We start from the raw sequence: 14,718 nt of genomic DNA on the forward strand, positions 1-14,718 counted from the left end.
GAATACCTTTACATTCCTGTGTTTATATGATATGAGGATAGTTTTACTCAAATGAAACAGTCAAATGCTCATGAAGTGACTCTCAGAGCAGTTTTGGAGGTGTTGTTCATGCATTTATGTCCTCATTAGTGAGACGGCAGACGCTGAAATCACCGCGAGCGTTACACACACTTCAGTACGAGTAGTAAACAAATGTAAACATCTGCGCCATTCATTAACACATAGACACGCAGATTTCATATTTAAATAGTCGTTTTGCAGCTTAATATTTACAAATACTAGTGGGAGTGTGCTCACTTGTGTGTGCGCGCACTGGGAGTGTGCTCACTTGTGTGTGTGTGTGTGTGTGTGCGCGCCCGCTGTGCGTGATGCAGAGAGTGCGACAATAACGTAGAGACTGAAATGACATGCCATCGTGTAAATAAGATAAATAACATAAGGCTATTTAGTATGTTTAATAAAAGAACAAGCTATAGACCTGTTATATCGGAAAGGTAACTTTAAATGACTTCTGTTGTGATCTGGCGCTATAGAGAAAATAAAATTTTATAAAATTAACTTGACCTTCAAGGGGGGCGGGGGGTGCCGTTGGGGGGCGGGCAGCCCCCCTAATATAATGGCAGGGGAAACACTGCAATGGTAGCACGAATGCAGATTTAAATGTTCAAATCACACTGGTGTAATCGTACGCTGCATGGACGAACCACATGATCACAACATTGATCGCACACGTCAAAGGTTGAGGAATGAAACAGACGAATCATTGTAATTTAGGAATAGAATCACGTTAGTGTTTGAATCGTGTTCGCGATCATTACCGATCTATTAAATTAAAGTGCTTTGTCATGTTGGTGGTGACACCTCTCTTACAACATGTTTAGCTATCACAGATATTATTTCTGATCGCAAATGTAGCCAAACTTTAGAACGCTTAGATTAGCGAGCAAGGTCCTGGCAGATCGCTAGGTCCTGTCCTCACAGATGAAAAAAAAAAAAAAAAGTGCATAGGAATCGATAGGCGGAATCGTAATTTTTATTTGACAAGTATCCGATTCCTGACCTTAAGTATCCGATTCTGGAATCAGAATCGATTTTCAATTCCCAACCCTACAGTATATAAAACGCACTACGGATTAATGAGCTGCTGGATTCATGAATATTAATCAGGTTGTGTGCGTTCGCTTAAACTGATTTGTTGAAATCAAAACAAGGACGATAATAGGTGAGCGCCAGCCAATGAGATTGTCGTTTGCGCATTAGTTCCGCCCACTACCAGAGAAACCGGCAGTTCTTAAAAGCTGAAGAATTCCAAAGGAACTCTGTTATTTTGACAGGAAAATACAACGAAGTATAACGTTTACATGTAGCGCGTCAATTCTGCATGTTATGCAAGACTCTCTCGCTCTGTCTTTCTTTGCGTGTGAGAAAAAAGCAAAGCGACGGCGAGTTGTGCGCCTTCACACTAGAGTTTACGGTGCGTCAAATACAGGTACGCTGCGCATCCATTCAGATGAATTGAAAAATAGCACAGATCGCTTGATGGAGAGTGAAATTCTGAAGCGCTCAGTCAGAGTGTCCGGCAAGTGAAAATATATCTGTGCTAAGCTTATACTTAGCCTCCAACTCACACACTGGCGAGTAAAATCTGAGAATTTATTAGCCAGTGGCTAATATTAGACATCATTTAGTCGCCCAGAGTGAAGATTTTGTCGCATATGCAAGTGATTTACTCGCAATGTAGAGGGTTGATACTACTACCACTACTACTACTACTACTACTACTAATTTTAAAAAGAAAAAGTGGTGATTTACCATAACTGGTTTAGTCAGTGTGACTGTAAAGAGGAAAGATATGCGTGTTTTCTGGAGCACAGAACCATTTAACCTAGCTCATTCTTTAGGGATCTATTACTAAGGACAGCGGAAGGTTACGTGTAAATGGGCTACGTGTGGAGAGGGGAATTTAGCTCAAAAAGGAACAGTCAAAAAAGGAGGCCATTAACATTCAAAAGCAAAAGATGCTACGACATACCCTTGCTGACATAAAAGAGAAAAACTGTTCCCTGAGGTTCTATATAAAAGTCATAGAAAAAGGCTTTGAAGGAGAGGAGGTGGTTCAAGACCTGTATTTAGGCGCAGAGGGGCTGCAAAGGTCAGAAGAAGCTGCACGAATTTCAACAAACCCATTCGTGTGCACCAGAAAGAGGCACCTTCCAGAATTTCTGCCAACATGCATCCACCTCCACACTCTCTCTTTTCATTATCTTTATTATACACCTCCAATTTCACAAACACATCAGTATTCAAAACCGTCATCTGGACCCCGGGGACGCCACAGGAAGCGCAGCAGAACATCAAAGTGCTACCTGCGCCAGCAAATCCATCATCATAGTCAAAGAGGGGCATTCCTTTCTGAGCAGAGTCCAACATGCGACGGGAGCAGCAGGCATTGACGCTCTATCAATCACACAGCCACCATCATCTCCTGCACAGTCCAAAGGTGAGCGGACATCAACGGCCACGCATCTGATTACAATCCACAGACCGCTGCAGATAATGGCCACAGAGACATGCTCGGACAAAACAAAGGAGCGGTGCAGCTGCGAAGCCACATCGGCCTGTGAATTAAAACCATGGAGGACACATTCCAGGGATACTCTGAATCTTGTCTAAAATAAACAGAGACGAGGTTCAAACCGTCACACAAGGCTCCACTGTTGTGGAACACCTCGTCCTCGCAAAGACCTCATTCGCATAAATTGCGTATTTTAAAGTTAACCGACACGCAGAGTTATCGTGCAAATACCCGCTACATATACGAAACAATCTGAAACATTTCACAGTTCTCTGCGATTCATGTTTATTAATTGAACTTCAAAGATAAATCAGACAGCACAGCAGCGTTTTTTCCCTCTGATTATGGAGTATTTGCAATCCGCAGCGGAGAGAGTGTGCGGCGTACCTGATTGTTTCGCAAGTTTCGTGTAAAAATAGCCAAATTCCACAGCTGCTACTTCGACTTCCTTTAGTTAATAAGAGCCAGGTGCACCCTTCAGAATAAACAGGCATGTTCAAATATTTTCACAGGCTGCGGAGACAGAGTACACTTCAATGTCAGCTATTCATCGCATTTCTACGCAGGCAGAGCAAGGCAGGCTTGCTATGATCTGTGCCAAGGTTTTAGACAATTCATCTGTACTCTCTCTGTGGGGACTTGAAACAAAGGCCTATGGGTACAAGGCCCTTCAACAAACCTTGTTAATAATCCACCCACGCCCTTTTACAGAGCTAGCATTGCTTTTCTTTCGATTGTTTGGTATACATGTGAACCATTTTGAGAGCTGAAATCTCGGTCTTCTCAAAATGGCAGGGGCTGGAACGGCTTCAGTGCCGAATGAATCATCTTGCTTGAGCGTGCAAGTTTGAAGTTAGAGCACAGATAAGGGCTTGACTTTACACACTGGATGAGGTGAGGAGGAGAGAATATGAAGGAAATGTGTAATGCAACTGCAAGGCAAAATAAAGATCTCAAAACTCAGGGCTCAACAAGGAGAGTGGTTTTGTGGACCGCTGAGTTTTGGGCCAGCTGATGTAACACTGCACTGATACTAAAGCTTACATTGGTTGATTGTATACATGTATTGCGCAAACTGAAATATCTGCCCATAACGTTATCTATAAGGTAATGTTATCTAGCTAATATGAGCCAGGTTTTATCTGCATATTTTATGTGAGTTTAAGGAAATGCTGGATGGAAACAACAAGATAAATAAATTCTCTAATGTGCATAAAGATTTGCTTGTGAATGAATGAATAAATAACAGTTAATTTATTTATTCACTCTGTAAGATGGCATGCACATAAACTATGGTGCTTTATTATTTATGTTTTTATGACATTCAGATTTTTTAACCTGAGTGGAAACTACAGATATAGAGGAGTTTTAAAAAAATAATGATTTGCAAGAATGATTTGTGATAGCTTTGGAAGCATTGGTTAAAATGGATTAAAAAAATAAATCATTAATCATTATATGCCATTGCTGCCACAGTGTTTCATTATATTGTATAATTCCAGATCCACATTTTATTGCCATTTATACACTTAAATTTAATGGTTTAAAAAGGGTACACTACTGTTCAAAAGTTTAGAATCAGTAAGATTTTTTTTCCAAGTTATATTTATGGGCTTTTATGTCTTTATTGTGAGAGGACAGTGGAAAGCTGACAGGAAAGCACTGGGAGGAGAGAAGGGAGCAGGATCGGCAAAGGACCTCGAGGCGGGATTCGAACTCGGGTCGCCGTGAGCGCAGTTGCGCTATATGTCAACGCACTAACCACAAGGCTACACAGTACGATTTTTAAAAAATAAATTAATACTTTTATCATCAAGGACACAAATTGATCAAAAGTGACAGTAAATAAGTTTATAAAGTTACAAAATATTTATATTTCAAATAAATGCTGTTCTTTTGAACTTTCTATTTATCAAAGAACCCTGAAGAAAATGTATCACTGTTTCCACAAAAATATTAGCCTAATCAGTTTCTCTAATGTCTCTCTAGTTCTTATTAACACTGATAAGAAATGTTTTTGAGCAGCAAATCAGCATACTAGAATGATTTCTGAAGGATCATGTGACACTGAAGACTGGAGTAATGATGTAAGCTCTGTCAAATCTCTTAGATATTGACGATTGACCGACACAAGCTATTTTAAGAAAGGAATTGGTTACAATTACGTTGCAGCAGAGCGGCTGTCAGATGTGGCCTATTCTACATTAGGATTGCAGGGACGAAATTGATTTTTTATTGTCTTTTCTAGTCGTTGCACACCATTCACACAAATCTAGTTTATTGACTTCAAAAGAGAGAGAGAGAGGGTAATCCATCGTAGACATCAGACATGACTGCATATTACACATCACCGGCCGACAGCCTTAACCAGCCACACACACTCGCTTATCAAAAACAATACTTAAATCATTTTTAAAAAATGTTATTTTAAATGGTAATATTATACTATTTTTACTGTATTTTGATCAAAATCTTGTGTGATTTGAACTACGGTACTAACTAGTACAGACAAAAAATTTGAGCCCTTATAAGCTACTTCAAGCCAAGGCTCTGTATCTAAAGACAGCAATACAATATAATATACACAGCACTGTTATACAAAGAACTGCAGCACTAATATATATATATATATATATATATATATATATATATATTAAGCTCTGTCAAATCTCTTAGATATTGACGATTGACCGACACAAGCTATTTTAAGAAAGGAATTGGTTACAATTACGTTGCAGCAGAGCGGCTGTCAGATGTGGCCTATTCTACATTAGGATTGCAGGGACGAAATTGATTTTTTATTGTCTTTTCTAGTCGTTGCACACCATTCACACAAATCTAGTTTATTGACTTCAAAAGAGAGAGAGAGAGGGTAATCCATCGTAGACATCAGACATGACTGCATATTACACATCACCGGCCGACAGCCTTAACCAGCCACACACACTCGCTTATCAAAAACAATACTGCACCTTTATCTGCTCAAGCACAGTCCACAGCACATGCTAGTACTTCCAATACCAAGTCGATTTCCATTAACTTCAAATATAAAGCCACCTAAAAGTCCCTGTGGGTCATATAGTGGACGGTGTTTTTTCCATTAGCCCGTCCACCCGGTCCTGCCTGTCACCCAGACCTCTGACTACAGCCTTTGTCTGAGTTCACTGATCTGCCAACAAACGTAATCGTTAAACCCAATACATTCAGGCTGCCTCGTGCAAATGCAGGTCTCACTTCGTTTTAAGCACTGACATGCTGCGACGTTTCTCCCCATTTCTCGCAGGACACATATGGCGCTTTTCCACTGCGTGGTACAACTCGGCATGGCTCAGTACGGCACGGCTCGGCTCGGTTTGCGTTTCCACTGCAGTTTAGTATTGCTTTAGAGTGGGCAGGATTATTCACATGTCTTTATAGTTGCACCGCCTCTACTGCTGCGACTCCTGAAAAAGTTTTCATTCCACGTCGCCCCATCAAGCTCTCGCTGGATCCGCTCCTCTGCTATCGACGAGAGGAACGTCTGTACTTCCTCAACAGACAATGAAACAGCCACTTTTTGGTTGTTAAAAAAAGGTGCGCTCGTTCAAAACAGTTGCATTCGATCCTTCGCTGGCTGTGCTGATTTAAAACAAGCGGTTCTGTTGTGTTTGTGTCGCAAGTTCAGTGACACAGGTAGTGACGATTCTCTCCGGCCAATCAGTGATCAGAAGAGTTTAACGTCACGTTTTGGTACCGGTACGGTTAACTTGGAACCTCAACCGAGGTGGTACTAAAAAAAGTACCAGGTACCAGGTATTGTACCCAGTGGAAAACCCCCCAAAAGTGAACCGTACCGTGCCGTACCATGCAGTGGATAAGCGCCAATAGAAAGGCTGCGATTCTTACCTTCATGAGGGTGAGATGCCCAGAGCTGGGCCATTTGCAGGCTGGCTGAGTTTGGGGCTCGGAAGGCCGGATCCGACGACCCGTGAGCACTGGAGGCGCTGATGTATCCGCTGAGGAATGGGCTAGAGGCACCTGGGAAGGCATCACCTGCGAAAGAGAGGATCAAACGTTTGCTTATGAAGTCCGTAAGCGCTGTCATTTGATATGATGACATTCCACTCAGGAGAATAGCCTTGGCAAAAGTGGAATGATTAGTCTGTGAAGCTCTGCGGTTTTCTTTTGAAATTCAGGAACCGCAAACCTGTTTTTATTGCCAGACGGCCTTTTAATTCCCTTCAAAAGAAGAATGTTTACCGAGAGGCACAGAAAGACCACAAACACAAATTGCTTTTGCTTGTAAACAAATGTCATGAATAATTATTACTCATCCTAAATGTTATGTTAACTGTCATTACAATAGCCACCAGATGTGCAGCTTCAAAAGGGGGAATTGTCTAAATAAAAGCATGTTTTCATTTTGCCAGCTTTGACATCTGAGCGAGACGCAGAGACACGTATGCTATTCGGTCCGCTGCCTCCTCAGAGCTTTTAAAGTCAAACTGATAAAAACAACAGTGATAGAATCTGCAGAAACGTTTACAAATGTTGGCCGGGTCTATAACGACTTTGGACGGGTCACTGAAAATCCACGGGAACGGATACGTGCTTGAAGTGTCACCCTAGCGCGGGATATTGCTTGCATTTAAAATCAACAAAGGTCCATCTATACGCCACACTATCTATTCAAGCATGACGTATAAACAGGGACGGCCGTGGAAATTAATGAGCCCTTCCCCCCAATTCCTCTGATACGACTGCTCTTCGTTCCCACATGCCTTTCCTCAATCCAGCATGGGAGGAGCACTTCACACTTATTACTCAAACCAGAGATGGATTCGGACACACTTTCACAGATACAGACACACACACACACACACAGCACTCCTGTGCCGCAGACACCTTGGCACAATGGGTCCATTTTTTGCATGTGTAAATAGTGCATTAGCATGACAAGAGGAGGAGGAACAACAAGGCATCAACGGCAACATGAGCCTTTTTTAGTAGAGGTTAGCATGCGATTAACCTAGGAGGGAAGCAGTCTTGCTCTGCTGATGAACCGTTGGGCCATTGTATTGCACATCGCTAACAGCAGATGTGAACCCTTTGGACTACATCTAAACATTAACCACAGGACAGATTAGACCTCTGGATGGGGTGCAAATGGAGGAGAGGAGATAGCAGAGCATGAGGAGATCCATATTTGGGAGACTTGGTAGGTTATTCTGCAGTATGCAAGATGAACACCAGAATCTATAGTGTTTGCAATAACAGACATTTATTTCCTTGAGAAGAAAAATAATCAATTATTACGAAAAGTTCTTCTAAATGAAGGATTGCAAAACCACTGGGCTCGTAACTCTAGATCTATTGACTTGGCCAGGGGTGTGACTCATAAGCCTTTTCTTCAAACACACAGCAAGGGCACTGCCTCATTCATCTGAACAGAAGATCTGGACTATTGTAGGGGTCACATGGCAAGAAGCTATGTTTTTTTTAGACAATTTGAGTCCAGTCCTATAACGTAAAGAATGAGACATTTAGGAGACACATCTAATCCAAAGCAAAGGATGGTACATTTTTACTACAGGGTCATCCTCTCCTCAGGAGTGCAATGGTTACTGGGTAACTCAGCAGCTGTCCAGTTTATGGTTCACTCCTTATGTTGTTTTAATGTAGAACCTTTAGGGTTACTCTTTAACCACTACGCCAACACAACTTTGTGAAATGTATACTTGTTCATCAAGTATCTTATTTCAAAATAACAAGTGTTTATATTGAGTTGGGCAAATATGAAACTGGGTCACAATTCAGTCAGAAATTATTTTGAAGTTATTCATAATTATTTCCAAAAATATGCTGAGGACTGCAACTGGAGAGTTTCTTGAGAAGTCTCAAGAACTGAATTTTTGCATTGGAATTTACATTTGAAAAAAAAAATTTTCAGGCTCCTATATTTAGGTTCAGTAATTTTACTTTAACAGCAAAAAAGGGTTATAAGTGAGTTATTGAATGCCTTGCTTTTAAAAATGCCCAATGTTATTTTCATAGGAGCCCGATAAAAAGTAGAAGAAAAATCTCAGATGTACTTAGAGGTTTTTGCAATGAGGTCTTAATTTATTACTGATCCAATAGAAAATGGGTAATATGAAGTCTGCAAAGTAACACAAACAAACAGATATTTGGTAGACTGTCTATTAAATATGCATAACAGACTTGTATACCATGTGGAATTTATTGAACCAAAAATGGCCATCTTTTAAATCAAGAAGGCTTAAAGAATAACAACTACACATTAATGGAATGGAACTCATGATGAACAAATAATCAAGACATGCATTAGGGCACACTTCTAAGTTTATTCTCCACAAAATGCATTTGAAAAAAAAGAAATCTTAATTATCGGATCGATGAAAAGGAATGCATTTTTGCATGCCTAGTCCCTATTTGATGTTGCAATGAGATTTGGATCTATTCAGCCCAAGAACATTAATGTCAGGCATTGATATCAGACAGTTAGACTAGCTGACATTCAGCTTCATCCCAAGTAGTAGTATATATTTATTTAATGCCATGTCAGCATCTAAGGCTATTTTCATGGCAAAAACAATTAAAAAATACAAGTATAACAAATACAATAAAAACCAGGGAACAAACAAACAAGTTATATTACACAAGATTTTTTGCATGAACATATGATAAAAATTCTAAAACGTTTTCTGCCAAAATTATACTAAATAAATCTTTAAGCGAGTTCACTTCATAAAAGAGTTTTCTACATACATTAAAAGCTGGGCAGTCCAATAAAATATGTTTGACAGAAAGGGGAATCTTGCAGAACATGCATTAGGGTCTTCCAGCTTAATCCCAAAGGTGTTCATTCAGGTTGATTTCAATGCTCTGTGCAGGTCAGTCAAGTTATACAATTCCCATCTCATTTCTGCATTGGCTATTTTTTGTGCATGTGTGTATAGACGTATTAAAACAGGAAAGGGCCTTGCCTAAACTCTTTCAAAAAGTCTGAAACATCTTTGTGTTTCCTTTCCATATTCGAGAGCATGAGGACAAAACTGAAATGTGACTATTTTAAAGAGGTGGTATCCTGTGATGGCTCCACATCACATCCTAAAGCTTCTCAATATGGTCCATTTTACTCTCATTGTTTATCTATGGCTGTGTACTTCGATTTTGGGTGTGGCTGGAATGACTGAATCACAAGTTTGTCCAGACATTTGGCCATGTACAGTAAACATTCTTGCATATTATCGAGTTTTGGCTGAGAACAAGTTTTCTTTCGGCGTTTCTGTAGGGTGAACGCTCCACTCGAAAAGGAATCACAGTGATGTCTGCACCACAGCCTGTAACATAAGCAGCAGCTACTGTCAAATAAATAAAACTAAACCTCAAAGCCAGCATCATGTCTGCGTGCAGTTTCCGAGCGCAGTGTGAGAACCACAACACAACAGCAACCAAAAACTGTTGCCCTGATCAGTGCCACAAGATCGTTTACCTAGAAGTACGTCCAAGAAGGTCTCAGTGGGAATTTACTAAGTCAGTTGTTTCACATTATCTCTGAAATATTCATATCCCATCTGCAAACATTTCCCAGTGCCATATAATCCCTCTGAACCCAGAGTTTACAGGGCATGTTAATTGTTTCCAATCACTCAGCTTTATAGCGCTCACAGTCATCATCTCAGATGCATGAAGAAAAACACAAGAAGTTCAGTAGGTCAGAAATAGTTCAATTCCTTAACATGCAAGTTTTTTTTCAGAAGGATTCGACTATTTTCCTCCTCCAAAAGAAATGGCCACTGTCAGAGACCAGCTGAATAGGACACAGGAATTTCCTAATTGCTTATGTTGCTCAACTTGTCTGCAACCCAACAGGCCTTGCGGTGAGCTTTCGCAATTCCCCATACCAACACCTCTTATAATTAAAGCCAGACCCTTAAAAACAATTCAGAAAGAACTGTTGTAAATTAGAGAAAAGAGAGACACTAATTAGAATAAGGTCTTAAACTGAGGCAAAGAAAATGGGACCATTAAAATACTCAGAGCCACTCTTAACTGGTCCTTCAAAGCCCACCACCTGCTCTGAAAAACATAAAGAGCACTCCCACACGACAATAGACGACATGATAGACATTACAATGCTGTAGACGTAAAGCATGCTCAGCAGACCAATTCACACATCAAGGGGAAACTGGATTTAATGTCACTTAAAGCAAAGACCATGACGGAATTACACAAGAATGCAAAGCATTGCGGTGAACATGCAAAAACAAAAACAAAAAAAAAGAAATTTTAATGGTGAAATGCACAAAGTTAAAGTACATTCTTTCCTACCTAAAATCAAAATTATATAAGGCCCCCCTCATACATTTTTTTTTCTTAGCATGATAAGCAGTTCCACTTGGAAATATGTTTGTCGCGATTTATATGTCACGCTGATTTTTCATGTGCAGACACTACTATATTTAAAAACAATACTAAAACTAAGTAGAGCAACAGGCAACAATCAGTCTAAAATAGCAATATTGTTTCAATCAATGGTAACATCTGTTTGTCGACCAAAAGCAGACACTAAAGTATATTTTTATCATACCCACACTAAACGCTGATATCTTATAATATCATCTTCCACTTAAAGGGGTCATATGATGCGATTTCAATTTTTCCTTTCTCTTTGGAGTGTTACAAGCTCTTGGTGCATAAAGAAGATCTGTAAAGTTGCAAAGACTAAAGTCTCAAATCCAAAGAGATATTCTTTATAAAAGTTAAGAGTCAGCCACACCTACCTAAAACGGCTCGTTCTAACACGCCCCCACATGTCTACGTCACGATGTGGGAAGATTTGCATAGCGCCGCCCAAATGTTCACGCAAAGAAAGAAGGTGTAACTTTGATTCTCACTGTAGTATTGTTGCTGCCGCCATATCATGGAGACGCTGTGTGTTTCGTTATGAAAGCAAACAGTTCAACCCAAATATTCAGATGTGTGCAGCACATTTTATGGAGAACGAGGACTGTTTCCTGGGAGAGTAGCCTACAATGCCGGTGTCGGTTTCTATAAAGTGGGGCAATTCCAACTTTGCAAGGACAGTCTGGCACTTCTGACTCACAGCCTGTAAGTAGTATTCAGCCAATCACAACACACTGGATAGCTGGCCAATCACAGCACACCTCGCTTTTCAGACCGATGAGCTTTCTAAAAATAGACCCGTTTCAGAAAGGCGGAGCACAGAGGAGAAACAATAATGTACAGTATGTGGAAAATAATGTGTTTTTTGAACCTTAAACCGCATAAACACATTTCATTACACCAAATGCACAAAATAAATGTTCTTTTTAGCAACCCTTTAAGGGATGCATCTTTTTAAAACCTGGACTGGGAATTACTTATTTTAATCTTATTGTTTGGATACCCAAATACATAACAGAAGGGCAAAAATCTTTGCACAAAATCAAAACAGAGATCTAACAAGGTCCTTGCTAGTTTCTGCTGTTAAAAAGAAAAAAAAAAAGTTTACGTGCCAGTTCCTTTTTAACTTACTGTACTGGTAAGCCCAACGATTATGGTGGAAAACAGCTGTTCAACTTTTACTACTAGCCTACCAATAAGATTTAAACACCATCCTTGTTAAGCAAAGCAACACTCACTTGGGGAAAGCATACATTTAAGGTGTTGTTTTTTTATATCTCTTTCTGATGTTTTTGTAGAGTTATTTTTGCAAGCATTCCTATCCATTAAGTTCTGCACATTTTAATGGCCCGATGGAAAACTAGTATTTTGGGATTCTATCTCAACTCAATGCATCACCTGCAAAGAAACAAAAACATGTCAAAACGTACCAGTTCTAACAAGCCAACCTGGATCTTATACAGTGCACTGAATTCCTGCACCTCACTCGCACTGCAGGGCTCAAACTGAAACTTTTGTTCAGATGTTTTGACAGGAAAAGAGTGACAAAATAATTGCTGCCTATAGTGGTAAATCCAACGTACTGAGGTAATCTTTGTCTAATAAACGAGCTTCTAAGCGTCAAGTTTAGGCGTCACTGCCTATTCAACTACCGAGCCTACAACGGTGTTAAACAATGTGTCTGGGCAGCAATTCATCCGAGAAAATGGCAAGGATTATACATGGCCCCTTGTTGTATACAATAGTGAACGTTTAGTTTTGCATGCAGAGTTTGTCCTTTAGTTTGAGCAGAATAATATGTACTCAAAGCATATGGGAAGTAAATATGATTCAGGACAAAAGGTACTTTTCTTTATTATTTAAACAGACTTGATATACAAAGACTCAACTAAATCTATAATCTAAATAAAGTATGTGTTCTACTGCTGTCAGAGGATTTTCCTTTAAGCTCCACCCAACGCCCGATTGGTTACCAGGAGAGGCAGAAACATGAGCCAGCAATAGAAAGGTCAAGCACATTTGTGACCATCAACATTCAATCCTTCCTTTCAAGACAGAACACTGTTAAAGTTACAAAAGTAGCATTTGTTCACAGCGTGTCTTTTTAAGGTGCTGCCAGCAGCCAGAGCTGTGACCTTGCGGCCAAGGAACGACGTGAGCGTGCGATGAAATTTTGCAATTTCTTGCCCACAATGAAACATGAAAAAAAAAAATGCAGCATGGAATAAAAACACAGAAGCAGCTCTGTATTATGCGGCAGCTTTTTTCATCATATCTACTTCAAACAGCTGTGCGATGTGACGTACTGCCCTACTAACATTAATATCTGCACTGAAGAAAAGCTGCTCATCACCTTTTCATTGCACAAGAACAACACTGTACATCAGTGGCATGGAAAATAAGGCTTTGTGTCCAAATTCAAGATCCCATCATTCCAGATATTACACAGGGTGCGGTGATTTCACCTGATCCTTTCATCTTTCCTCAGACAATTTAGCACATGACGACAAACGCCTCGGGAGAAAAAAAAAAGTTCCTGTGAATTATTATTATTATGAATATGAATTATAAATTAAATACAAACGCGAAAAGAGCACATTTCCATATTAGCTGATCAAATTTCTATAATAAATATCTAAATAAAAATATAACTAGTAGAATTTACCATGTAAGTAACAGGAAAACATTGTAGACCACTGGCAATTTCTTTAAACTGCAGCTGCACTATAAATTCTAGTGTAATAAAATCCAATTCAAGCCAAGATTACTCAAAGTAAAAGTAGTTACTTAACCTACAACTGCACATTTAAAGAACCACAAAAATACCTCTAATAATCCATGTATTCATTTAGGAAACTAAATGAGTACAACTGTGTGCATTTGGTAAATGTTTGCCAAGGCTGGGCAAGCTAAAATAGTACGAGTGTCTTCAGCACTTTGTTGCAGGCACTGTAACTGGAGTCAGTGATATGAGAGCAGGGTTGCAGTGCTGGCTTTCATTTCACATCCTTTGTTAGCTTTTCAGAGCCACGGCCTAATCCCAGGTCAGGTCACTGCTATCCTGTGTGGCCCTTCCCCCGACACAAACTACCCCACATCCTCATGCAGGCCGGCCTCGACACCACCCTCACTGCCCTTTGGGCTCATCCTTCAGACCCGTGTGCACATGCAGTATCGGTAGTTTCAGTTGAGAACACTAATTAATACTGCTAGTGACTCAATGTACTGTAAAATGCCATTATCAGCCTATAAAATCATTTTTAGATACCAAATTATAAAAGAACTTCCAGCAAAGCAATCACTGGGGCAAAGGTTTGAAAATCAAACCTGAAGAAAGATTTAAATAAAATAATAATAATAATAATACGAGCCAACATAACATAACATAAGTGAACATATCTGAACCATAATATAAAATAATATAATATAATATAATATAAAATAAAATGATATAATATAATATAGTAATATAATATAGAAAGTAATTAGTGCTGTCAGACGATTAATCGAGATTAATTGCATCCAAAATAAAAGTTTTTGTTTACATAATATATGCGTGTGTACTATGTATATTTATTATTTATATATAAATACACACACATGCAAATATTTAAGAAAAATTTTGTTTATATTTTAAATATATTTATATATAATATAAATTATATGAATATAAATATATACATGCAAATACATGTAAATATTTTCAAAATATATGCTGTATGTGTGTGTCTTTATAT

At 39.3% G+C, this 14,718-nt stretch overlaps 1 protein-coding gene across 1 annotated transcript in view; it reads right to left on the bottom strand.

Moving 5' to 3' along the window:
* Window positions 1–14,718, bottom strand: part of LOC107703323 (trinucleotide repeat-containing gene 18 protein-like) — a 75,600-nt gene that overhangs the window by 53,869 nt on the left and 7,013 nt on the right. The window contains exon 3 of the mRNA XM_016505912.1: window positions 6,461–6,607. Within this exon, the coding sequence (XP_016361398.1) occupies window positions 6,461–6,607 (147 nt within the window). The remainder of the gene's footprint in view (window positions 1–6,460; window positions 6,608–14,718) is intronic.

This window comes from Sinocyclocheilus anshuiensis, unplaced genomic scaffold, assembly GCF_001515605.1.
Source record: "Sinocyclocheilus anshuiensis isolate Anshui unplaced genomic scaffold, SAMN03320099.WGS_v1.1 scaffold58, whole genome shotgun sequence".
Taxonomy (NCBI): domain Eukaryota; kingdom Metazoa; phylum Chordata; class Actinopteri; order Cypriniformes; family Cyprinidae; genus Sinocyclocheilus; species Sinocyclocheilus anshuiensis.